Here is a 24,636-nt window from a genome sequence, read left to right as displayed (position 1 = left end):
GGGGTCCCCAGGCGCGACTAGTCAACGGTGCCCCGCCGAAGCGACTGGAAGCTCTGTTGGCACTCCAAGAGTCGTGGGCTCGGAGCCATCAAAGCGGGCAAAGCGGGCAAAGCGGGTCCGACGGTGGGCGTCACGGCCGCCCACCCATCAGGGTTCGCAGCTCATCCTGACAAACAATGATGCAATGGGCCCCGAAACCCCTCACTTGTTTAAAAGGCCACCTACTTGTTCCTCCTCTCCATCAACGATCTCTGTGATCCTCACGATACTCTTCATCCCATCTCACAACCTCTTCTTCAAACTCAAGTCATCATGTCTTTCGGTAACAAGGCTAATCTTAACTCCGGCGCCGAGATCCCGTACGTTTGCTTGTTTACAGTGATCTGAACTCTTTTGGTTCAGGCCCCTGCCGATCACTGTACCCCGCTTCACGTTTTGAGCTTCACTGACTTTTGACCCCTCATTTCAGTACTCTGGGATACGGCACCTGGCAGTCCAAGCCCGGTGAAGTCTCTGTTGGTGTCTACGAGGCCCTCAAGGCCGGCTACCGTCACCTTGTAAGCATCGGCAAACGTTGAAAGACGTGTAAGGGGCAGGAGCTAACAGCAACGGCAGGACTTGGCCAAGATCTACCAGAACCAGCCCGAGGTTGGTGAGGGTCTGAAGAAGGCGCTCGCTGATATCCCCGGCCTCAAGCGTGAGGACATCTTCATCACCTCCAAGCTATGGAACAAGTGAGTTACATTGTTATATGAAATAAGATATGTATACTGACAGCAACATAGCAACCACCGCCCCGAGAACGTTGAGGCTGCTCTTGACGAGACCCTCCAGGAGCTCGGCCTCGACTACCTTGACGTGAGTACACCCAATTTTTCCATCTACCAAAACACTTCCTGACCCTTCCCAGCTCTACCTCATCCACTGGCCCGTTGCCTTCAAGAAGAACGGCGGCGAGCTTTTCCCCAAGGCCGCCGGCAACGACTCCGAGGTCGACCTCGACCAGGGCGTTTCCCTTGTCGACACCTGGAAGGCCCTGATCGCCCTGCCCAAGTCCAAGGTCAAGGCCATCGGCGTCTCCAACTTCACCATCGACGACCTCCAGACCATCATCGACGCCACCGGCGTCGTCCCCGCCGTCAACCAGGTTGAGCGTCACCCCCTGCTCCAGCAGAACGACACCCTCATCAAGTACGCCAAGGAGAAGGGCATCCACATCACCGCCTACTCCGCCTTCGGCAACAACGGCTTCGGCCTGCCCCTGCTCATCGAGCACGACGTTGTCAAGAAGATCGCCGAGAAGCTCAACGCCACCCCGGCCCAGGTTGTCCTCGCCTGGTCCCAGGTCGGCGGCCACTCCGTCATCCCCAAGTCCGTCACCCCCAGCCGCATTCACTCCAACTTCCAGGAGGTCAAGATCTCCGACGAGGACGTGGCCGCCATTAACGAGATCGGCAAGGAGCCCCGCCGCTACAACATTCCCTTCACCTACAAGCCCCGCTGGAACATCAACATCTGGGACGAGAAGGAGGAGAAGGAGGCTGCCAACCGCGTCGTTCGCAAGCTTTAAATACGTGATACCATGTGGATACTAGAGCGGCCTTAGATGGCCTTAGATAGATGACTCTATGAATAATGAAAAAAGAAAGAAATACTAGACATGACAATGGTCATTGAACTATCTTTGTGTTGTGACGTTCCTTAGTTGCAGTACTCGGCGCTAACTTGCTCGCCAGCAGTCGCCAAAGAAATGGATTTGAGAGGACAATAAATCAGACATCTTTATCAGGTAACCGAATGAAAACAACGCGAGACCCACAGCCCATAACTACGTCCGATCCCACAATGTCCCATACAGATGGTCGGTACCCTGGCGGTAACCACAAAACGTTTGTATCTCCCTTAGCAATCCAATCGAGATCTCTCCTGATCCTGTACTGGTGCGGCACAATGTATATAATACCTATCAAGCCATTTGCCACAATGGGTCCTGGAGAGGACAAATTGAAGGAATTGCTGTCAAAATATATGTGCGACCCGTTTTCAGAAAACCTGATGCGGCCCGGATTCAGGGACTCGAGATCGGTCGTAAATGACGCTTTCAAGTCACCTGTTGCCGTGTCCCAAAGCCTCAGGCTCACTCTTCCATATGCTGCGAGCGTGGATCCATTCCGCGAGAACGCCAAGCTTGTAACGCTGATGCCATCATCTACCGTTTTCAGGCACCGGCCTGAGGGTATGTCCCATAAACTCGTTCTCATGTCTGAGGAGCTGTATTCAGCAACGTATATGCTATCCTTGCAAAATGTCGTCGAGACAATTGCATCTGAGGCGCAATCTAGCCTCGACACGAATTCTTCCCTACGCCACCCAGCCTGGTAGTCCCAGACCGTGACGACATTGCCATCGACCACCACAACTTCTTTCCCGTCAGGCGAAAATGCCACAGCGGCGATCTGCTTGAAATGGTGGTCACGAATGTGTATACGGTAACTTCTTCGATCGAGACCTAACCATGTTACTTTGGCGACTTAAAACAGAGAAGTTCGAGGACCATGTTTACTTACTGCTTTCAGGCCGCCCAAAGGAGGACAGAAGCATTTGACGCCAAAGGGATGCACGCCTTGCAGATGAGTCTGACCGAAACCTTAGTCCTGAGGACTCACTGATATCGTCTGGGCTTGGCGTTGAAACAGATGCACGTCTACTTTGAATCCACTCATCGTTGGCCACGTCCCATAACTTGACTGTTCCATCCGTTGCTGATGATGCAAGCGTTCTGCCGTCCGGCGAGAAACATAACGAATGAAACGGTCCGCTAAACCCGTGAAGCGTCTTAAGCCCATGGCCGTTCAGCTTCCACAGTTTGACACCATGAGCGCCCCAGTTTGTTGCCAGGCCTGAGTTGTCGGTAGAGAAAACTATGGCAGAAATGCGCTTATCGACCCTGCGACGACTTTGGATAGAACCATTGGCCAGATCCCATACAACCATGTATTTATTGGAAGCACTGGCGGCCTTTCTTCCATTGCCCGAAAGCGCAATGACTTGAACTTCATCAAGTTGACCTCGCAATGTCTTATCATGCACGAAGGTCTGTGCATTCCAAAGCTGTATATCCCCAGCGGTCGTTGGAAATGCAAAGAACTTCCCGTCACCTGATACTGCGAGTCTGGCTCCTTCCACATCCTCTAGTGTATGACGGCAGGTACCAGTCATTGCATCCCAGATTTTGATCGTTCGGTCCAGAGAACCCGACACTAGGATCTGACCTCGTTCATCCAAAGCAACAACAACAACTGCAGCCTTGTGACCAGTGAAAAAGACGTTTCTGAAGTGTCCCTTGGCTGTGTCCCATAGTGTGATGGTTCCGCTTGCTGACCCTGAGACAATAGTGGACCCGTCCTTCGAGTATGTCAAAGAGTGTATGGGCGTTGAGTGACCCCTGAGAGATCTTATATACGACCCGGTGTCTGTCTTCCAAAGAGCGATGTATTGGTTAATAAAAGCCGAAACAATCGTAGATCCATCGGACGAGAAGACAACAGGCAAGGTGGATGGACTTTGCGCTTCAAGAGACTGTAGACTTGAGCCCCAGTCGCGTTGAGCCATCGCTGTCAATTGCAAAGCAGGAGAATCCTTATCAGCGAATAGTTTTCTCACGGCGCTCTGCTCCGGACTGAACAAGAGCGCGGAGCGATACACCTCGATTGGTGACCTCTCGATGCCAACGCGAAAACGACGCAAGAAACGCAATGCATCCCAAATAAGATTGACGAATTCCTCAGACTTGGACTCCGTATTGTGATTCTGATTACTGTTACCATATATTTTGCTTTCAGTGATATTTTCCACTCACCTTGCACGCTTCCAGCAATTCGACGAGGCCGTCTATGCCTTTGAACAAGAGTCTCAGGCGAGATAGGGCCTCAACCCAATGAAGAAAATGGGTTTCCAAGAAGTGGTAGACAATATCTTGCTGTTCCTGCCGCTCGATGTTGCTCTTGATAAAATGGTCAATCCAGTAGACGCATGCATATTGAAGAAGAGACATTGGAGTATTAGCGCGGAAAGAAATGGCCACCTTATCGTCTTTTCCTCGGAGGTCCTTTGACATAGTTTGGATCAACCTTGACAGAAGCCACGTGTGCTGAGACTCAACGTCCCCAAACACACTGTTCGTTGTAGACTTCCTGAACCAGAATTCTTTGACCGACTGGTGTACTAGATAGATAGCATTGTTCTGGAAAATGAGTAGACCTCGACACTCCTTCGTGATCTGCTCCAAAGAACACGAAGGTCCAAATATGGTACTTAGGCCTTCTGAACTTATGGAATTGCAACAAATGCCGAAGAGAGATATTGTCTTAAAGCAAAGGTGTTTTCGCTCTGATCTCATACCTGAGATCTGATCCAGGATACGTTGGTACACCTCATCCAGGCCCTTGGGATAGGAACTCAGAATGCTATAGGTGTCAGCTGCTGACACCTCATTATCTGCAAGTTGCTCGCAGACCAAAGACACCCAGAGAAACGTGCCATTCGCCTGAAGTCTCAGATAGTTGGACACCTTGTTGTATGTTTCCTGGTCGTATCCTCTCAGCGTTGCGAGTTGGTTCACTTTGTACCGTATGTATTCATCGACCTTGTCCTTGTTGTTCCCCAGAACGATACGAAGTTTGTCTTTCGCAACGCTAAGTCCGTTTGCTATTCTCGGCAAGTCCCGGCTAGAAACAATGGTTCTGGCTATCTTGGAAAGCGTCATCAGAAGACCAAGTAGGCGATCAAGGTCAGTTTCACACTCATCCAGGGCATCGACTACTATGGTAACCTTTACACCCGGACTGTCAGACAGAATCCTCGTGAGAATTGCGCAGAGGACACCCAAGCTGTTGGAGTCCTGAAAGAGCATTTCTCCCTTTTGCTCATAATCATGACGGAGCGGCTCGATGAGTGAACGGTCTTCAGTGAGAAGTAGCCACAAAAGCCCACGAACCACGTCGGTAGCAGTTGTTTTCCTGGTAGCCTGGCAGAAGTAGTAGAGTGGCTTGTGCCCCTGACCTCGGAGATAATTGATGGTGTGGCACATGAGCATAGTCTTGCCTTTGCCGGGTTCGCCAGTTATCCAAAGCAACCGTCTTTGTGGCCCAGTTCGCCAATTACGGAATGAGGGGTGGTCGACTATCCAGTGACACAGCCCTGGGATCAAATCCCCTTTTAGGCTTTCAATAGTCTGTTTGTCGTCTTTTGGGTCCGTTTTGAACAAGTCTTTCAAAAAACGACTGTCGTCCCGAGAACCTGAAATCATTAAGGGTCAAGTGCTGAGTCTCTGTCATGTAAGATGATCTCACCTATGTTGATGTTGTGGGCTATGTACTGGGTGCCTGGGCCGCAGTTGTTGTTCTGAACTCCCGGCCCGACATTCTGATGCACGTCTTGTATCCGTGTTCCGCTCATAGGGACCGCGCTGTAAGGCATAATGGTCGTCCGGGTGCTTCCCTTGAAGAGAGCATGAAATTATCAGCAGATGCACAAGAAAAGAAATTTCGACTAGTCTGTCAGCATGCTTTCTGAGCCTTGGTGGCAAGGCAGCCAGGCGAACCACAAACTGCTGCGCCGCCCCAGCCTTCTTCTTCCAACCAACCCTGCAGTGTCTCCCTTCCCTTTGGACCGGATAGCCTGCCAAGCCTGATTTTGCCGCCCTGAAATCCTCGCTTCATTCATTGCTTGTCCTAATTGGTGGGTGACGATGGTGGTCAGCACAGACATGCATCTTAAACCTGCGGCTTCGAGCATGATTCGTTGCTTCTCACATAAATCTCTCAGCACATGGTTCGGTATCTTCACACTTTCACTGGGCACTTTGGGTGTCGGGTGAGTTCGCTCCTCCGCCGCATGCACGCATGGTCGGAAGGCAACTGACTATGTGATGGGAATATTTTGCCAAGGTTGACCTTGCGTAAAACCTTCCGCCTCATGACTTACCTTACTCTGGATCCTTCCATGAGCATTGCAAAAGCATAGAGGATTTGACATCCAAATAACACGGCATCAGCTTTGCAGGCACTTCGCCTTGAGATATCTTCTGGATGACGGATAATGGCCGACCCCGGCATCGGGGAGACTTCGAGATTGCTGTGGTCTGCGCGCTACCCCTCGAGTACGATGCTGCCACACTGGCCTTTGACGAGTTCTGGGACGAAGATGGCGATCAATTTGGGAGAGCGCCAAATGATCCTAACAGTTATACAACCGGGCGTATGGGTCGACATCATGTTGTTCTCGCATTACTCCCAAACATGGGCAAAGCAAGTTCGTCAGGCGCAGCAGCAGCTCTTCGATCGAGCTATACTGGCCTGAAGCTCGCAATCCTCGCCGGTATCTGCGGTGGCGTGCCTAGATCAGGTGACGAGGTCGATGGGATGATACTTGGAGATGTCGTCATCAGCAAGAGCGTCATTCAGTTTGACCTGGGCCGCCAATACCCCGATAAATTCACTCGCAAGGATACCATTCACGACATTTTGGGCCGATCGAACCTCGACATTCGCTCTTTGCTCGCTATATATGAGTCTGATTTTGGACGTGGTCGACTCGAGCGTGGATGCGCAAATGTTCTGGAGAAGGCCCAACGAAAGGCGATCAAAGAACGTCGTCGAACCCGCTACGGACGTCCACCACCATCTGAAGACACTCTGTTCAGGTCGGCGTATCTTCATCTTCATCAGAATTGGGAGCAGACTGGGTGTGGGTGTAGCAATAGCGGCGGATGTGCCGCGGCTGCTCGTACGTCTTGCCGGGAGCTCGGGTGCGATCAGGCACATCTTGTGCCTAGGGATCGTCTTGCCGATAGTGAGAGCCAGTCTCCGCAGATCTTCATCGGGAATGTGGCATCTGGTGATACGGTCATGAAATCTGGCGCCCATCGCGATAAAGTGGCTCAGGAGCATGACATCATCGCTTTCGAGATGGAAGGTGCTGGTATGTGGGATCAGATACCATGCATTATTGTGAAAGGGGTTTGCGACTACGCGGATAGCCATAAGAACAAGAAATGGCAACCGTATGCTGCAATTGCTGCAGCTTCTGTGACAAAGGCTTTGTTGGAGCGTTATGTCCAGGAAGATAAGCCGCGGGCTTTGCAATCTTCATCTTCGAGTGGGCAAGCCGCCCGACAGTTCAACAACACTGGCAACGGAACCCAAAACAATAATTCCGGAGACGGGAAGCAATATGTTGCGGAGACAATGACGTTTCACTGATAAAAATGTAGAAATTGGGGAAGAGGCATGTACTTAAGGCACGGTAGCTAGCAATTTCACGGGTATTCAATGATGACGTCTACCAAGAATTGGCCGTAGGCACTTGGGCAAAGCAAAAGACTCGAAAGAGGATGTTGCGTGACTTCAATTGCCACTTTCTGTCTTTAGTAAGGGCTTTGTGCCGTTGAATCGGACCAATACAGACGTCCAGAAAAAGCCAATAATCAGATGATAAGGCCCGCAGTTAACTGTCAAAGAAGAAGTCCAGCCGCTTATTGCCCTCATCTGTGGTACTGTTTAGGTATGCTGCTTGTTCCTGGTCAGACATGGCGTTCCATTGATCCCGCTTAGACTTGTTCCGAAGCGTATAATACACCTTGGCAAAAGCGTATGCAAAGATTGTAGCGACGGTGATGGCGATGAGGTTCTTGTTTCCACGATGATAGTGAGGCTTGTCATCTTCGCGATAGATGTTGGACGACGCGATACCAGACAGCTGGATCGTTATGTTGTACAACGCAGCGCTGATTGCTCTAGTTCGCACAGAATTCGAAAGTCGAGAGCACCAGCCGACGTGAGCGGCATGCGTTGATGGCTGACCGAGGATCATGAATGTGACAGCATACTGCGCCCACGGGGACAAGCTTTCGATGGAGGTATACTCGACAATGAGAAGAGGCAGCACCCAGACCTGTGACAGAAGGCCGATAATGGCGATTTGATGGAATCTCTCGGTGAGAAATGTGACCCACAACATGTTGACTGCTGCGAAGACCGTAACAGGGATGGCGAGAAGCGTGACGTTGAAAGTGCTGAAACCCAAGGCCTTCAGAGATAATGTGAGGTATGTCTTCGGCGGCGCTGTTGGAATTTCGAAAAGAATTCCGATGAGATAGATGGGCCAGAGGTCGTAGTCTTTGAGACTTTTCCAGAGCATACCGAGGGTTAGAGATTCGCGGTTGTGCATGTCGCTCTTCGACGGATCATCCCGAAGAACGCGGTTAACAATGATCTTCTCCTCGCGCTCCGTGAAGTAGCCTTTAGGGTTCCACCATGTCTTCGTCTGCGTTGGACCTGGGACGAGGAACAGGAAGCTGAGAGCGCCGATCACGAAACTGACCAAGGCCTCGATCAGAAAGAGCCATCTCCAGCCTTCCTTGCCGGCCACTCCGCGCATATGCAGAATGCCATACGCCATAAATGATGCGATAACGCCCGAGATAGAGTCGACGAACCAAAACAGGGCGAGACGGATTGGCATCTCGGTCTTCTTATAGAAATAAGACAAGTACAGAATGCTGTCCGGAATAAAGCCACCCATGAAGAGCCCGATCTTGAAATTCACGCATTGATTAGCTCAGAAACGCTTCTACCCTATTGTATGCCAAAACTTACAAGAAACCGACAGGCAAAAAAGCCGGCCCTGTTGTGCATAAAGAACTGTCCACCCGAAGCGAAACTCCACAGGATAATTTGGACAGGGATCCATCGATCAGGACCCAGACGCTTGCCAATCATCTGTGATGGGATTTCAGCTATGAGAAAGCCGATCCGATACATGTTCTGAGCATTGTTGTAATCATTCGTGTTGATGTTGAGATCCTTGAGAAGGTTGTCTGCCGCGGCGTTGCCCAGGTTACCTCTGTCAATATTCAAGCCGAAGAACATGACGAGAATCCAGGCGAAGATCCTAAGGTCGGTCTTGCGGCGCACACGCTGCTCTTCGCGGTAGGTCCATCGTTCCTGAGGATCGAAGCGATGAACGTTTTCGTACTCAGCTGGAGGTTGATAAAAAGGCGCTAAGTTGGGATCATCGAAAACACTACGCTCTGTCGCAATGGAGTTAAGGTCTCTGGGGGTGTTGCGGCGGGTGAGTGCTTCCCAGAAGCCAACTGATTTGGTGGTGTCCTGTGGCTCAGCGAGATCACTGATGTCTTCCTTTGGGGAGTCGACCTCGAACGAAGGCGTTTTGGCGTCGATGTCGTGGCCGCGAGGAGTCCTTGCTCCATCAGCAACCTCGATGGCGGGGGGCGCATTTGCACTCATGTTTGCGCTTTAGGTGACCGCGCGTTCAGAATGAAGGACGATGAGCTATCAATTGAGAGATATCATCATGGTCAGAATTGGCCTTGAATTCGATTAAAAATTCGTTTTGCATCCATCTATATAAGGTATCAAACATTCGACTCCGATACTTGCAATCGGTCAAAAGAATACCGAGCCAAACGCGCACATCATCGCCAATGAGTTCGACGTGCTGCTGGGTTTCGCCCGCTGCTTATTTCCAGAGGCACATCTTGTCAAAGTCTTCAATGACCCTGGAAAAGGTTGAAAGCGAAGATAAGCTTTTGGTTGGTTCTCGGCGTCCGTCAGCCGAGAAGCCATCACGACATTATGGAGACAGATGAGGAGCGAGGGGTCCACCTCTCACAGAACGACGGACAATTCCCCATGTGGGATGGTGCTTGGCAGAGACGGAATACCACCCTGGATCTGTCTTGGCGTGCCACATGGATGCGATTGAGATCCAATTGCGTCTTATCACTTCCTCTTCAAACTTGTGCGTGACTCTCCTTCAACGGCCCGACCTCCCCGAAATCTTCGTGATGAGCGCTGGCACACGGGCGGACCAATGCATCATACCAGGCGGAATTGGCGCATGTCGCTCGGCAGATATTCTCATCGTAAATAATTCAAGGGTTTTCTCCCTTGTCTAAGCTCTTTATCCTCATTACAAAGCATGCAATTCCGCCGCATTTCTACAATCTGACACCAGTTACCCCGAAAGGTAAATTGTCATACAATTTGATACCTTTCTTGTTTGTCTCAGGACTTTCAATGTCAAGATCCCACTTATCGGGAACTGAGAGCCCGGCATCAATATGATGCTTGTTCAGAAGGATCGAGATCCCATCGCGGTACAGCCAAGGGTCGTTTGTTCTTCTCTGCCAATCTTCCAGCCTGGTCCGCAGCTCAACAAGTACATCCTGATGATCAGGATCCTTGGCTAGATTCTTCACCTCATTAGGATCCGCTGTGAGATCGTACAATTCCTCCGCAGGACGGAAGAAGTAGTCTTTCAACAGTCTTTGCCCAATCTTCTTCGGACTCTCTTCGGCATTGCGAATGTCTTCCCATGTGAGTGAGCCGTAGATATCATTGGCAAACGGGAAGTCAAGTCTCCATGCAATATTGCGATGGTACTTGTATCGCCTCGTTCGGATATACCTCGTGGGCCAGTAGTTCGTTGACTCGTGAAAGGTGTGGGAGCCAAAGACGTGGTCCCATTCAGGAAGCTGCTGATCTTCACTAATGATATCGAGGAACGACCGACCCGCGAGTCCCGTCTTGGGTCCTTCCGAGTTTTGGTCCAGAACCCAGTCCAAGATGGTGGGTAAAATGTCGACGTAAGAAACCAGATTTGGATTGACCGCCGGTGACGATCCTGGCTGCTTAATAATGAGAGGGAGGCAGACCCCAGCATCGTAGAGAGTAGTTTTGGAGTTCAAGAAAGGAGGGCCATTGTCGCTGATGAAGATGACCAGAGTGTCATCGGCGAAGCCAGATGCTTCAAGCTCGTGTAGGATCATGCCGATGCCCTGATCCAGACGGCTGATGGCCTCCGCATAGCCTGCAAGCTCATGTCGAACACCGGGTGTGTCTGAAAGGAAGCCTGGAACGACCATGTCGTTGGCATGGTACTTCACACTGTTGATTCGCTCATCGACAGGTTCATCATTGCCAAAGCCGCCGCGGGTGCGATCGCGATGGGGGTCGTGATACCCAACGGTCAATACAAACGGCCGTCGATCCTCTTTGGAGACCTTGAAGAACTCGGCCGCGCGTTGAGAAGACCACCACACATCCCTGGTCAGGCTTTCATCCCTCCATTCCCAGGGATAAACACTGTCTGGACCGACGTGGATCTTCCCGATAATCCCAGTGCGAACGCCAGCCTTAGACAACAAGGCTGGTCCAGACTCAATGTGATCGAATGTCATGAAATGATGCTTGCCGCTGTTGAGTCCGTATTGACCATTCTGGTGGGTGTGGAGGCCTGTGTAGAGGGTCGATCTTGAGCCGGAGCAAGAAGCAGTGCTTGCAAAAGCTTTGTCGAACCGCGTACCTTCAGCAGCAAGCTTGTCGATGTTTGGAGTCTTGGTGTAGGGGTTTCCGTAGCAGCCAAGCTGCTTTCCCAAGTCGTCTGCCACGAGCAGAAGCACGTTTCTGGGGGCCATCACTGAATGTGGTATTCCTGCTGTAGTCATGGGAGGTGTGATATCAGTCCTGTCAAAGTCACTGCGATTCGCCTTTTGTAGACAAGCGGAATAAAGGGCTCCATAGAATTCATTGCGCGACGGACACAATCATTGCGCCATTGACAGCTAGGTCAGTCATCTTGACTCTGATTGATGCAATATTGTTTTCCGTGTGCAAGATGCCGAACTTCCGGGTTTCTCGCATCGCGAGTCCTCCTTATGCCTCTTTTGGCAAATGCTTACATTCGGTGTTTGAAGTCACCTTTCCCATCGCCAAGCTCGGGAGTCGGAACCGTGGAGCTTCTGCATGCTACTTCATCTTGGACAAAGTTATCCACATATGCCAGTGGAGATAGACATGTCGGGTAATTAGTACATCGCATCATCTCAGGGGTGCAAATCAACCAGTGGCATGGAATGTGCTGGCTGGGGTGTGAGCAGACACTAGAAATGTTCTAGTGATCCATCGCGTTGGATTTGGCCATCACGCAATCATAGCTGACCGCAAAACTCGAGTTCAACCCTGCATTTGCCTAACATCACTTATCAGAACGCTGCATGTCTGTGGTCATCTTAGCTCACGGTACGAAAAAGTAGGAGAGTTTCGTTTGAGTGACCGCTCAAGTTTGTTGAAAAGATATCGTCCGTCTTACTCAAAGAGCATAGCCGATAGCTAAACCCACTTCAGGCAGCCGTGATTGAATACTTTGTGACCGAAAAATCCTGCGGGAGTATGGTATTCGGCAAAGTGATCCGATATGGATGGTTGAATTCGGATTCTCTGATGTCGTGATCGTTGTTACGACATTTTGCCCTCACCATGTAAAACAAAACTGTTTAAAGCTTGTTATATCTTGCCTAGGTCATGTCCTGTTTCTTGATCAAGTGCCACCCTTCTGCTGCCAACTCATATTCATGATGAAGTCTGCCCTTTTTGCCGCAGTTCTCTCTCTTTCAGGAGTCGCTGCGCAGCTCACAGGCCCTGTTGGCCCCACAACAGACCTCAGTAAGAAGACAATTGAATGCAACATCCTGAACTACGGAGGTGTTAGCGACAATTCTACGGATGTGGCAGATGCGATTGAGAATGCCTTCAAAAGCTGTGTCCTCGTTCACGCTGGCAGCCGTCTCGTTGTCCCAGAGGGCAACTATCTTATCAAGCGAACAGCTATCCTGTCCAATGGTACCAATTGGGCTTTCCAGCTCGACGGATTGATCACACTCGCTTATGGCGGCAATTGGACTGTTGATCGTGAGTTGATTCTACAGGGGTTCGCAGGGGTTGAGCAGCTGAACGCGACAATCAACGGCGAAGGTGACGGCCTTTTCTTGCAGAATGGAATCACCATTATCAACGGTTTGGCTTGATGTTACACTACAATGAGGCGAGACTGACTTGAGGAACAGCCGTCGATTTTGAGTTTTACTCTCAAAACGGAAAAGGTGCAATCCAGGGTCAAGGGTACCTGTACAGGAACTTGGGGAAGTACGCCATTTACCAACTTGCTCGATGCATGAGTCTGAAGCTGACAGCGCTCTTCCAGCACATTCCGGCCTCGACTCGTCCGCTTGATTTCTCCTATCAACACATCAGTCCACGATCTTATACTCGTGGACAGTCCCAAATTTCACATTGTCTTTGACTTCGCTGTCAACCTTGAAGCCTATCACTTAACAATTCGAGGAGCGAACCTTGGTTCCTACGACGGAGTGGATGTTGTGGGAACGAACTACTGGATCCACGATATCGAGGTCTGTCCACTTAATTGTGACTAAGGTTCTTCGATCTCACTCATCTTTCCAGGTCACCAACAGAGACGAATGTGTGTCGGTAAAAAGCCCTTCGAATCATGCCCTTGTCGAAAATCTCGTATGCAACCAAGCCGGATCTGGAATTTCAATCGGGAGTCTGAATGTGTCGGCATCTATCGCCAATATTGTAAGCGATTTATCGTCTGTTTCCTTCATGCAGCTAACAGGCTACAGCATGCTCGCAACATAAGCATCATCCAAGGCAACAACATTGCTTTTATCAAGACTTATCCTGGAGGGTCGGGTTATGTTACGAACATTACCTTTGAGAACTTCCGTTCCAAGGCATCCTTGTACGGACTGGACATCAACCAGTACTGGCAAAACACCTTTGAGCCGGACACTGGGGCGGTTGCGCTCAGCAACTTGGTTTTCAAGAACTTTTCTGGTGAGTCTCACGCTTGAATCAACTACTTCGGTAGGTCTAACAACAACGCTCTCAGGATCTGTTGCTGATGGCGCCAAACGCCCTCCCCTGTACTTGATCGCCAACGACTTAACGTACGCCACAAACGTGACTGTCGAAGGGTTCAACCTCTGGACGGAGTCTGGCACATACGTTGTGAACAAGATCAGTAACATCTTTGGCAACGGTGACAACTCGTATGGTGCCGGAGATGGCATAAAGTCACTCACATCGAAACAGTCCCCAACGGCGTATACCAGCACCTACACCATCTCGACGACGCCGACTGGTTGGGCAGTTCCTCCGTCGCCAACGTGGGTAGCAGCAAATACGGGATATGGGAGTAAGTGAAGCTTTCCATCCAGCTCGTGCGTGATACGTCTGCTGATATCTTTCACCTTGTAGCTGATGTACCGATCCCCGTGTACACCCCGGCTCCTCTTTGGAAGCCTGAGGGAGATTATGGCAAGCATTATTGGGGATCATTCTGAGATCTGGAGCATGCGTCTTGGTCCGCGCCTCTGGTGGTAATTTGGTTTGCAGTCGTCAAGGGTCCAAAAACAATTGCGCCAAAGGTGCTATTTACTCCGCATACATTTGTTTCCTCATTCGTATAATCTTTGCCGTATTTGTGTCTCGTCATAGATAGGTGGTGCAATCATCGTTATTCTTTATCGCGATCCACGAGTCAAACACAATGATAACCCCGGAACTCCAGATTCCAGTGGATTGGTCTGAACAGCGACCTATCATTTTTGGCAGGGATAGCCCCTGACAGTTGAGACATCATCCCAAAGGGCTTCGCGCAATTGAACCGAGAGACTGGCCATTGATCTAATCGCATCAAAGCCTCGGAGTGTGAACATGCGATGCAAAGTCCAGTCATCAGCAATGTTTGTGAACCTTTGAAGCTTCAAAAATCAGGCAATATTCATGGTCTCTGAGCCTGACGGACAGTCGCCTCCCTGACTCGCGAGGGTAGCCACTCTCAAATCTGTCTCTTGTTCCTGGCTCTCTTATCTTGGTGTCAATTTTAGCGAGCTCAGGGTCCCCTGGCACTAACATGGCGGAACGAAGAACACAAAAGCTTGCCTCCGGGCTCATCCGAACACCTCGACATTTATGACATGCTTTCAGGCGGATGTTTCTTTCTTTGAAAATCAAAATCTGGGCTGTTCTTCCCATAGAAACTCAAATTTCAGCATGAAGGAGGCTACCAGGACCAAACCCTGCGTCCTTTACGCTGTACCTCCTAGGGAGGGCCACATGCGGCCGGCACTTCAAATCGCCAAACATCTAATCACTAATGGTTTCAATGTGACAATTTTGGGAACTCAAAGATGGAAGTCGACTATCGAAGCAACAGGCGGACACTTCAGTCCTATCATCGGCCTCTGGGGCACGTTGGATGATCCAGATCGTTGGCCAGAGATCGCGCACGCATCAGACTCTGCAGCCCGTCTTGCCGCATCACTTGATGGAGGGTTTGTTTCACTCCTGCCCAGTGGCCTTGAGTCCGTTCGATTCGCGCTGGCCGGTATGCGCAGACGTCGACCCGATTGCGGAATCATTGTTCTTTCGGACACCTGCTTTTCTGGTACATTGTGCCTGAAGTTAGGCACTGACTTACCGGAAGGCTTCAACAAAGGGGAAGAGATCAAGACAATAGGAGTCGGCGTGGTACCGACATTTTGGTCGAGTCCTGAACGGCCGCCATGGGGGACTGGGCTACCATTCGACAACAGTGAAGAAGGAAAGGAGCGGCATTCTGAAATTTTGAGAAAGACGTGGAACGCCGATGCGGAGGACCGAGCACGATGGGTGCTGGGAATAATGGGCTGCTCCAAGCCCCTGGAATCTCTTTACGATAACGTCTCAACGACCATCAAACATCCTTTTTGGGACGCTTCAACAATTTGTCACGACGTCACACTACAGATGTGTTTACCGAGTCTTGAATTTCAATCAACCGACTGGCCCGATCGAATCAAGTTCGCAGGAACCCTCCCAATCAAGCCACTGCCAGCAACGCTCTCATTCCCAGCTTGGTTTGCCGACATCATTTCGAACAGTGCTTCCTGGCATGGATCGAAGTCAGACAGGAAACGGATTGTGTTCGTGGCCCAAGGAACTGAGGTTCTAGACCATCGAGAACTCATTCTTCCCACGATAAGGGCTCTATCTGAAAGCGATGACGTATTGGTTGTTGCTTGTCTCTGTGTCGCCGGAGCTAAGCTCGACACCAGCAGCTTGCCGAGTCAAGTGTTACCTCGCAATGCTCGGGTAGTCGACTATTTTCCCTACGATGCAATCTTAGAGCACGCGGACGTCTTTGTTTCTAACAGCGGGTATGGAGGTTTTCAACATGCCGTTTCCAATGGGGTTCCGATGGTGCAAGCTGGCAATACGTTCGACAAACCCGACATTGGCAGGAGGATTGAGTGGTCTGGACTGGGAGTATTCCTTGAGAATTCTCCTGTTACAACCGAAGCTGTTGGTAAGGCCCTGGCAGAGGTCCTGGCCACTGACACGTACAAAAGGAGAGCGGAACAGTTGAGGATAGAGGCTGGAGCATTCGACCCCTTAAAGAAGGTTGAAGACGAGATAATGGCTCTGACGGAGTGAGTCAAAGGGGAGAACGCAGGAGAAGAGACTCAAAGCCATATTTGTAGAGCGTTTTTCTAGTAATGCCGAGACACATAATTGTTGAGAGACCATTGCCTCAAATTCAGATCACTGCGTTTAAGTCGTGAAAATGATTATTAGTACCACACATGAGAAGTCAAGTTCATTCTTGATTACGATCCTGCCTAAGCCCTAGGTCGCCCTGCTAGCAATTATCTCACGATATTAGACAGTCACCCTTACACACCCTGGCAGACCCGATTGAGATGGCTTAAGAAACCATGCGACCGAACCTATCAAAATGCGCTATTCCACATATGATACGGCCCTGAGTGAATGACATACCCATCGTGCGCGTCGGAGGAGAAGGTGATAGTTTCGTCTGGTTGTTGCCGTGACATCCGGGGCGGCCCAAAAGGCCGCCAATGCTGTTATTAAGGTAGTCTGGAAATACTTTCGGTCGGGGCGCAAGGCCGCGGGCGGGGTCACCGAGCTCGGGATCCGGTCTGGGGCAATTTGGCTGTCGGACGGGGAGTGGAGCGGTCGGCGCAGTCCGGTTTCAAGCAAAGACGGCATTGGATTTGGCTAAGGGGTATGTCAGTGATACCGAAAGCGAATGACAATCACCGCCATGGCTGTGTTCAGCAAAGTCACACTGAACGTATTTAGAAACCAGTGCTGCGGCTTGGTTGGCGTGCGCTCCTTTGAGCTACGGTTGATCTGCTTACCTGCTTCATTGACAAACTGGGACGCGATGCAAAAGATTTTGACAGAAACCTCATCTTGTTCGCTCTCTTCATCTATGGCAGCCGGGATGAAACTAGCAGTCAACCTATTTGTATTTTCGTGCTTCTTTGCTGTTAGGTGAGCTGTACAAGGAGGGTTGGACTGACTTCTGACCGGCATTACCGGGGCCGCTCACTATTTTACAGCTCAGGAAAGTCCTTGACAGCCTATTTTTGGTAACTACAGCTCAGCGGCACTGGCATTGCCAAGCACTAGTCATTGAAGAAGTTGCAGGAGGCACGCTGAAAAAATAGCTTAAGCTTTTTGACATTATTATTGCTGACTCGCCTGTATTGCGACAACCTAGGAAAGAAGAAAGAGTGGGCAAGCAAGAAGGGATGGCATTCTACGGCAATTCGCTGGGCTGCAGTCAATACTGTTCTCGACTTTCATATTTCTAGTTGCTCATTTCACCATTGCGGAAGATGTGAGTCACCTTCGTTCCTCATCACATTCATTTTCAACCCCACCAGTCATTACAGTACAATGCATTTCACCACTGTCATTACCCTTTCCCTCGCCCTGGGAGCAGCTGCCGGGCCCTTCCGCATCCAACCCCGAGCCAACGACACCAGCGTCAACAACAACACTACGTCGATCACACCGCCTACGAAAGTTCCATATGGGACCGTCATCAGCAGCTGTACCGTCGAGAATACCTTTGCCCTCACCTTCGATGACGGCCCGTTCAAATACACCGATCATGTTCTCGACCTACTTGCCGAGGCTCAAGTTAAAGCTACCTTCTTCGTAACGGGCAGTCTCCTGGGCGATATCAGGAACGACGAAAACCGAGCTAGGATTAAGCGCATGCTCGACGAGGGCCATCAAGTCGGCCATCACACGTGGAGTCACGCCGACCTTGCCACGACTGACGACAAAGGCGTGATTGAGCAGATGACCAAGCTTGAGGATGCCTTCTTCGACATTATGGGAAAATGCCCGACGTACATGCGCCCGCCTTACTTCAGCTGGAGCGCTGCGACCCTGTCCATCATGAAGGATCTCCAGTACCATGTCATCCGTGCTGATATCGACACCAACGACTGGAAATACAACTCATTGGGGAACCTCACAGGCCTGGATCTCTTTGAGAACGGCGTGGAAAATGGCGGCACCCTTACTTTGTGCCATGATGTAAGTCAACCTCGGGAATTCGGTGAAGTTGAGAAACTGCGTATCTAACAAGCTGCAAGGTTCAACAAAACACCGCTGAGTTTTTGCTTCCTGAGATTCTTCGAGTTATGAAAGAGAAGAACTTGAAGGGAGTCCCTGTTGGCGAATGTCTTGGCGATCCCGAGGCCAACTGGTACAGAGCTGACCGCATCCTTCCGGCCAAGGCGCCTTGAACAATCCAGACCCGCCAACTTTGTGGGATCAGTCCGGAATTTTCCTCAGTCAGCTAAAAGAGTGCCTTATGATAGATGAATATACATGATGTTGTTCTAGTTATGACGAGCCGTCATTTACCCCTTCGTGGGAGTTCCGCGCACCTCCATAGGTGGCATTGCTATGCATAGATGATAGCTTCTCTCATTTGACCTTGAGTGGCTTCAAATCCTCCGACTTTTCGTAGACACTCTTCCCTTTTCCATTCAGTACCTCCTGCACATATTCTTGGAACGGAATGAACCCAATGTCCGAGTACAGATCCTTCGTGTTCAAGTAACCCAAATACTTCGCGTACTCGGGGGTGTTGTCTCCACGGATAGCCCAAGAATGCCAGTACTGAAAGCGGATCAGTTCGTAGAACTCCGGTGACTCCGGCCCCAAGTTCGAAGCCTCCATTTGAGCGACTCCAGCCTTAATTGCCTGAACCGATATCTGTTGACCATTTAGTCTCGATGCTACAGTTATCAACCGAACCGAACCTACGTGGTTTCTCTTGACCTTCTCCCCACTCATCGTCTCCAGCAAGTCATACACTTGGTTCTGAGTGATCAACTCGTTGTATGCGAAGACCATGTGGTTCAACGTGCGAGGGTCTGCAATGATCCGAGCAACATATGTCCCAATGTCACGCACATCAGTGATAGCTGACAGCATGTTTCCATCCCCTCCAATGCCATCAGTTACCAATGTGGTTGCGTAATCGATGCGACCAGATGCAAGCCGCGGAAGGGTGATTTGGTACCACCAACCGACGTCGATTGCCGTGTATGGAAGGCGCACCTTCTTGACATGATTCAAAACATCCTCTTTCTGTCATTCACGTTAGCACAAGACTAATTTATAGTGTTGCTGAGTCAAGATGCTCAACTCACGATGTCTCTCAGCTTCAGGATGCCCTTGGGAGGGACTATGGTGGCGAAAAAGCAAGGAATAAATCGCTTGACACCCGCCGCTTTGGATGCATTAATCAGAGGAATCTGAGCCATCAGATTGCCAGCATTAATGGCAGAAATCATGACATCTGTCCCTTTGAGGACCTCCGTGAGTACATCTTCCGGACCCTCAAGATCAGCGGCGACGATGTGGATGCCTTTCGTCTGGAGGTCCAGCACCTCGGGCTTTTGCAGTGAGGCTGGACGAGTGAGAGCCGTGATGTCCTGATCATGAGTTAGTTCCGTAAATCGTGAAGGTTTCGCAAGAAACACCAACATATTTGGGCTCGGTCGACTTCAGGAGGCCGTCGATGATGGACTGACCGGTCTCGCCCGTCGCGCCGATGATGCTAACTCTCATGGTGAGGAGTTGTGTAACACTTTGATGTTGGGACTCCGCAGATTTATGCGATGACACTACTTGAGAATTTGGGGCATGAGCCTGTATTTATCTTTACATTCCACAGCCATGTTCTTTGAAACACTGAAGTTCCTTCTTTCGGACGATACCACACTCAACGTCTTGCCCTACACTAGCTTTCGCCGCAAGGACTGTTCACCAGACTTGACGGCTCAAGCGTCGATCAACACCCCGCTACTGATACAGCGGCCAATCCCAAAGTCTACGACCGGCTAGATTTAGAGTACAGGACGAGGCTAGGGCCGTTGCGGATCAATAGACGCTTGCCATTGATGTGTAGAGTTATTTCTACGGGTTGATGTAGAGGTCCGTATTCCTGCGAATACGAACCAAATCGCACCCGTCGTTGTCCGCGTGTGGAACATTGGTGTTCCCCTTGCTCGACGCGAAATGACTTTGCAGCGCCTTTAACGGGGTAAAGCACGGTCGAAAAGTCGTACAATTGCGCTCTACGAGTAGAATTGGATCCATAGTGTAACAGCAAGTTGGCAGCCAATACAACGCATAGTTCGTCTTTCTTCCCTGGTACGCGTGCCGTGGATCGCGCGGAAGGCGGTCGTTTATACCTGCTACCGACTGCGCATTGGCCATGGCGATCCCACCCGCGGACTTTCAACTTTTCGCGGAGTCCGCTCAAGTCGGAATCCTGGCGGACAGCGACGTTCAAGGGGCTCTTGCAACGTGGGGCTCTGGAAACCGCCGTTGACGCGTTTATTGAGTTATTTGATTTGACCTCGGCTAATGACGGGATGCCCAACTGAATGATTATTGAATGAAACTCAATGGCATCAATTTGCTTTCGTTACTTTTCATAACCAAACTCTCGTTTACAGCATTGCCTTCAGAATTCTTCCTATTGAGTCTATAAGTGTCTCTCATCCTGCACGAAAAGACGATCGACATGCAATTCCATCACACCGCGCCAAAACGCCGCGGCGTTAACTACTTTCAGATTGGTGTATCCTTTCTGTTTGCGCAGACTGCCGCCAGCAAGGCAACATCCTGCTCCAAGGAGAATTTCTCCTTCCCCAACCTTCATGGTGCTCAACTGTTGTCGATCACTACCTCGACCCTGAGTGGCTTCAAACCTCAGGCCGGATTTTTACCGGAGGCTGCTCTGGTCGCTGAGGATGGCGTGCAGGCTTGTAATGTGACGATATCATACACGCATCCCGGTCACAACGACGATGTCACTGTTCAGCTTTGGCTGCCAACGTCCAACTACAATGGACGCTACGTTGGTGTTGGTGGAGGCGGTTGGTCCGCTGGGGAGATGGGTGCCGACATCAGATCTGCTCTTGCATCACAGGGATATGCAGTCGCAACCACGAACGCTGGCTACAACCAAAACATGTTCGCAACTGCTGATACCTGGCTCATGAAGAACCCAGGAAACTTGGAGTATCCCTTGGTTGTCAACTTTGGGCACCGGGCTCTTCACGACATGACCGTCATATCCAAGCACATCATTCGTGAAGCCTACGGGTCACTCCCTGAGTTCTCTTACTGGCAGGGTTGCTCAACCGGTGGAAGGCAGGGTCTCACGATTGCTCAGAGATATCCGGAAGACTTCGATGGTCTTCTAACAAGTTGCCCAGCGGTCAACTTCTCATCGCTTTTGGTGGCGATGTATTGGCCGCAACTCATCATGAACCGGAAGGGCATCTACCCTAAGGCATGCGAGTTTGAGGCCATTGTTGCTGGATTGGCCGATTCCTGCGGTAAAACTGCAGATGCTGAATCGTGCGATTTTGATGTCGCATCCTTGATCGGAACTACCATCGACTGCCAGGGAAAGTCGACGACCATTTCAAGCACGGCTGTAGAGGTCTACAATGCATTGCTTGAAGGCCCAATTGATCTCGAGGGAAACCAGCTCTTCCCGGGCGTCACAGTTGGCACCGCAGTTACCGGAATGATGTCGATCGCCAACACTCATTGCGAAGGAGAAACTTGCTCTGGTGGACGACCTTTCACAATTGCCGACGACTGGATCCGACTCATGGTGAAGAAAGACCCATCATTTGACCCGACGAAGATGACGCATGCCGAGTACATCCAAATCTTCCGGGACAGCGTCAACGAATGGGACGGTATGTTCAGCAGCAACAATCCCGACCTTCAGCGTTTCCGTCAACTGGGCAAGAAGATGATCAGCTGGCATTCTGTGAATGATGAGGCTGTCCCTGTCAAGGCTATGCGGCAATACTACGATCGTGTTCTGGCTCTCGACAGCTCTCGTAATGTCTCAACTCAAGACTATTACCGCTATTTCGAGGTCCCTGGAGCCACGCATTGTCTAGCACCTGCTGGAGTTCCGTACCCACTGAAGGCACTTGATACTCTGAGATCATGGGTTGAGGATGGGACCGCCCCCGAAAGCCTGCCTGCAGTCGCTCTTGGAACAGAGAAGGTCGAGACGAAGTCTGAACCGCCCATTTGCGTCTATCCTAACAAACCGCTGTCTGTGAAAACTGGATATTTATGCGAAAACATTGCAGTGGTGGCGAACGGAGAAGGAAAACATGTCAAAGACGAGCTATGAAAGTTTTGTCACAATATCTAGGCATATAGCGCGAATGTTAGAATTCAGACCCACAACTGTTGATAATTGAAGACTGCTCAGATACTATTATGGTGCACACAATGGTGCGTATACATATGGGGTTGAATTCCAAGCCCATATTAGGAGCTGTCTACCACATATCCAGAGGGTTTGTGGCGTTGTCCGGTCTCTCCTGCATAACGTCCCAATGCTCTTGAATGCACGACCCGTTAAACCGGAAAAGATCAACGACTGCTCTGGGACGTGGCTCCCCAGCAATGTCCATTCTCAAGTATACAAAAGCCAAGTCCCCATCAATGCCACTGAATGTGATGTTGAACTTCACCGTCTCCGGTGTGACAAATGACAATGCTTCGATCGAATTGTTGAGACCCGAGAGTGCATACGGGTTGTGCTGGATGTAGTCGTCTGCCATGTGGTCGATGAGGGCTTGGGTGGCGTTCATGTCTGTATAGAGCTTTTGGTAAAACTCGGCGAAAATAAGTCGCTGCTCGCTTGGACTCGCAGGTCTAGGAGGGCAGTAGGCCGCTTGCGCAGAGGCCGTAAGAGCCGCGAAAGCCGTGGCGAAGGTGGTGATGCTGATCTTCATAGTGACTGCGGTCCAAAACTTCAAGTTTGAATGAGTAAAACGGTGAGGGAGTTGATTCGCCGCCAACTTTCAACTCCAGCGCGGGTTTCCTAAGGTATTTATCAATTATCCTGACATAGTATTTCATATCATGATAGATATCCTCTTAGTCAAGTCGTGTTTTTGATTCCGACTTTGAAGTGGAACCAGCTAGATGGCCAAGTCGGACTACCGCGGGATTCGGAGCGTTCCAGCAACATCATTCGCTCGCGCAACCTCATGGTCATTTGGCTCCGCAAGCGGTTCGAAGAAGCTTCAACCGCGCGCTACGCACGTGCCATCTTGTCATTTAAACCCAGAGATCTAGAGATGAATTGCTTACGGAATGCTTCATTGACATGGAGGCGGTATTTGTAAAGGCGGATTCATATTTCTCACTGGGGCCCTTCAATGAAGTTACGTTGCGCCTCGATGGTGGATGGCTCCGAACTTCCAAGGACTCTTTCCAACGAAAGATGAGGACGGACTCCGGAAGCTGGCAGGACATCGTTGACATGTATTTAATAGGAGATGTCTGTCTGCCTGGAGACAAATTCCGTCACACTCATTTAAATCTTGCTCCTTAAAAACTAATTAAACCGTCCCAATATTCACATCAGACACCATGAGACCAATTCACGCCACAATTGCCTATTTCGCATCGACAATCACTGCACTACCGGCGGAGCAAACACAGCCGGCATCGTACTGCCCTCCTCGGCCGGCAACGACCGAAGAGCAGAGAGCCATCTTCGAGCAGGCAGTTCAGACCATCATCGTCGACCAACGATACACCGAGGGTGTCCCGAGACATTACGACGAGGGCTACATTCAGCACGATCCCTTCCTGCTTTCCGGCAGGCAGAACGTCCTCGACTACCTCGCCAACTTTGATCCCGACTCTGTGAACTTCACTGTCATCAATAAGGGAATCGACAACAACCGTGCATGGATTTTCCAGCGCGTCGAGCAGGTCGGCAGTGATTCACTTGGGTGGGTGGATCTATGGAGGATGAACGGCACTTGCATTGTTGAGCATTGGGGAGTCAGCATGCCAAAGCCGGCAGACGCTATCAACCCCCTGCCATTGTGGTAGCCGTGCAACAGGCCTGAAGCTCGATTTCCTAGCTTCCCAAGTCTTATATAGAGCATTCTATACGACATAGGTGAATAAAACATTGGAATACGTGGAAAGCTCTTCGTCATGCTCGATGTTTCCAAACCCGGCATTCCATGAATGCCTCGTCATGTAAATAACTCAATACTTTGAGCTTCCTATTCATCAAATGAACCAGTGCGCATGAATAACTGTTTGATAGGCATTCTACCTCGACTTTTCGACTGCCATTCGCAAGGCCCTCTCTACCGTGCCTCTTCTCCTTACAGGCGGCTTCCGCTCACGCAAGGGAATGGAGGCAGCTCTCAAGGGTGGGTGCTGTGATTTGGTTGGACTTGCACGACCGTCGGTGTTATCCCGCCAAGTTCCAAATCAGTTGATCTTTGAATGACCAACAAAACTAACATCGCCGTTTTCGCATGATTTGAAGAGACAAAGTTGGTGAAAATGG

General features: G+C 50.4%; 13 protein-coding genes across 13 annotated transcripts; 8 read left to right on the top strand and 5 right to left on the bottom strand.

Moving 5' to 3' along the window:
* Window positions 1-312: 312 nt before the first annotated feature.
* GCG54_00014333 (D/L-glyceraldehyde reductase) lies at window positions 313-1,570 on the top strand (the record flags this gene model as incomplete). Its single annotated transcript, XM_045414171.1, has 5 exons — window positions 313-359; window positions 470-557; window positions 616-734; window positions 786-858; window positions 911-1,570. The coding sequence occupies 5 exons, from the start codon at window positions 313-315 to the stop codon at window positions 1,568-1,570; spliced, it is 987 nt and encodes a 328-aa protein (XP_045261785.1).
* Window positions 1,571-1,772: 202 nt separating this feature from the next.
* GCG54_00014332 (Vegetative incompatibility protein HET-E-1) lies at window positions 1,773-5,478 on the bottom strand (the record flags this gene model as incomplete). The annotated part of the gene is made up of 4 exons (XM_045414170.1): window positions 1,773-2,521; window positions 2,568-3,795; window positions 3,860-5,298; window positions 5,352-5,478. 4 exons carry the CDS (start codon window positions 5,476-5,478, stop codon window positions 1,773-1,775), a joined length of 3,543 nt encoding a protein of 1,180 aa, XP_045261784.1.
* A 611-nt stretch (window positions 5,479-6,089) lies between these two features.
* Window positions 6,090-7,262, top strand: GCG54_00014331 (uncharacterized protein; the record flags this gene model as incomplete). The annotated part of the gene is made up of 1 exon (XM_045414169.1): window positions 6,090-7,262. The coding sequence occupies one exon, from the start codon at window positions 6,090-6,092 to the stop codon at window positions 7,260-7,262; it is 1,173 nt and encodes a 390-aa protein (XP_045261783.1).
* Window positions 7,263-7,506: 244 nt separating this feature from the next.
* Window positions 7,507-9,308, bottom strand: GCG54_00014330 (putative transporter; the record flags this gene model as incomplete). Its single annotated transcript, XM_045414168.1, has 2 exons — window positions 7,507-8,595; window positions 8,658-9,308. The coding sequence occupies 2 exons, from the start codon at window positions 9,306-9,308 to the stop codon at window positions 7,507-7,509; spliced, it is 1,740 nt and encodes a 579-aa protein (XP_045261782.1).
* A 713-nt stretch (window positions 9,309-10,021) lies between these two features.
* On the bottom strand, window positions 10,022-11,500 carry GCG54_00014329 (N-sulfoglucosamine sulfohydrolase; the record flags this gene model as incomplete). Its single annotated transcript, XM_045414167.1, has 1 exon — window positions 10,022-11,500. One exon carries the CDS (start codon window positions 11,498-11,500, stop codon window positions 10,022-10,024), a length of 1,479 nt encoding a protein of 492 aa, XP_045261781.1.
* Window positions 11,501-12,439: 939 nt separating this feature from the next.
* GCG54_00014328 (putative rhamnogalacturonase A) lies at window positions 12,440-14,230 on the top strand (the record flags this gene model as incomplete). The annotated part of the gene is made up of 7 exons (XM_045414166.1): window positions 12,440-12,878; window positions 12,929-13,007; window positions 13,066-13,273; window positions 13,326-13,460; window positions 13,508-13,721; window positions 13,777-14,082; window positions 14,145-14,230. 7 exons carry the CDS (start codon window positions 12,440-12,442, stop codon window positions 14,228-14,230), a joined length of 1,467 nt encoding a protein of 488 aa, XP_045261780.1.
* Window positions 14,231-14,942: 712 nt separating this feature from the next.
* Window positions 14,943-16,364, top strand: GCG54_00014327 (uncharacterized protein; the record flags this gene model as incomplete). Its single annotated transcript, XM_045414165.1, has 1 exon — window positions 14,943-16,364. The coding sequence occupies one exon, from the start codon at window positions 14,943-14,945 to the stop codon at window positions 16,362-16,364; it is 1,422 nt and encodes a 473-aa protein (XP_045261779.1).
* A 1,272-nt stretch (window positions 16,365-17,636) lies between these two features.
* On the top strand, window positions 17,637-18,499 carry GCG54_00014326 (Chitin deacetylase; the record flags this gene model as incomplete). Its single annotated transcript, XM_045414164.1, has 2 exons — window positions 17,637-18,287; window positions 18,347-18,499. 2 exons carry the CDS (start codon window positions 17,637-17,639, stop codon window positions 18,497-18,499), a joined length of 804 nt encoding a protein of 267 aa, XP_045261778.1.
* Window positions 18,500-18,683: 184 nt separating this feature from the next.
* GCG54_00014325 (uncharacterized protein) lies at window positions 18,684-19,889 on the bottom strand (the record flags this gene model as incomplete). The annotated part of the gene is made up of 4 exons (XM_045414163.1): window positions 18,684-18,974; window positions 19,026-19,352; window positions 19,415-19,699; window positions 19,752-19,889. Coding segments are annotated over 4 exons (1,041 nt in total), but the record flags the coding sequence as incomplete, so codon positions are not given.
* Window positions 19,890-20,796: 907 nt separating this feature from the next.
* Window positions 20,797-22,440, top strand: GCG54_00014324 (putative feruloyl esterase; the record flags this gene model as incomplete). Its single annotated transcript, XM_045414162.1, has 1 exon — window positions 20,797-22,440. One exon carries the CDS (start codon window positions 20,797-20,799, stop codon window positions 22,438-22,440), a length of 1,644 nt encoding a protein of 547 aa, XP_045261776.1.
* A 151-nt stretch (window positions 22,441-22,591) lies between these two features.
* GCG54_00014323 (uncharacterized protein) lies at window positions 22,592-23,050 on the bottom strand (the record flags this gene model as incomplete). The annotated part of the gene is made up of 1 exon (XM_045414161.1): window positions 22,592-23,050. One exon carries the CDS (start codon window positions 23,048-23,050, stop codon window positions 22,592-22,594), a length of 459 nt encoding a protein of 152 aa, XP_045261775.1.
* Window positions 23,051-23,693: 643 nt separating this feature from the next.
* On the top strand, window positions 23,694-24,164 carry GCG54_00014322 (uncharacterized protein; the record flags this gene model as incomplete). The annotated part of the gene is made up of 1 exon (XM_045414160.1): window positions 23,694-24,164. The coding sequence occupies one exon, from the start codon at window positions 23,694-23,696 to the stop codon at window positions 24,162-24,164; it is 471 nt and encodes a 156-aa protein (XP_045261774.1).
* A 141-nt stretch (window positions 24,165-24,305) lies between these two features.
* On the top strand, window positions 24,306-24,576 carry GCG54_00014321 (uncharacterized protein; the record flags this gene model as incomplete). The annotated part of the gene is made up of 2 exons (XM_045414159.1): window positions 24,306-24,317; window positions 24,388-24,576. The coding sequence occupies 2 exons, from the start codon at window positions 24,306-24,308 to the stop codon at window positions 24,574-24,576; spliced, it is 201 nt and encodes a 66-aa protein (XP_045261773.1).
* Between the last annotated feature and the right edge of the window lie 60 nt (window positions 24,577-24,636).

The sequence above is a fragment of the Colletotrichum gloeosporioides genome, assembly GCF_011800055.1.
Source record: "Colletotrichum gloeosporioides strain Lc1 chromosome Unknown consensus_62, whole genome shotgun sequence".
Lineage (NCBI taxonomy): Eukaryota > Fungi > Ascomycota > Sordariomycetes > Glomerellales > Glomerellaceae > Colletotrichum > Colletotrichum gloeosporioides.
The sequence above is the reverse complement of the archived record's forward strand: the minus strand, read 5'-3'. Positions and strand labels throughout refer to the sequence as shown.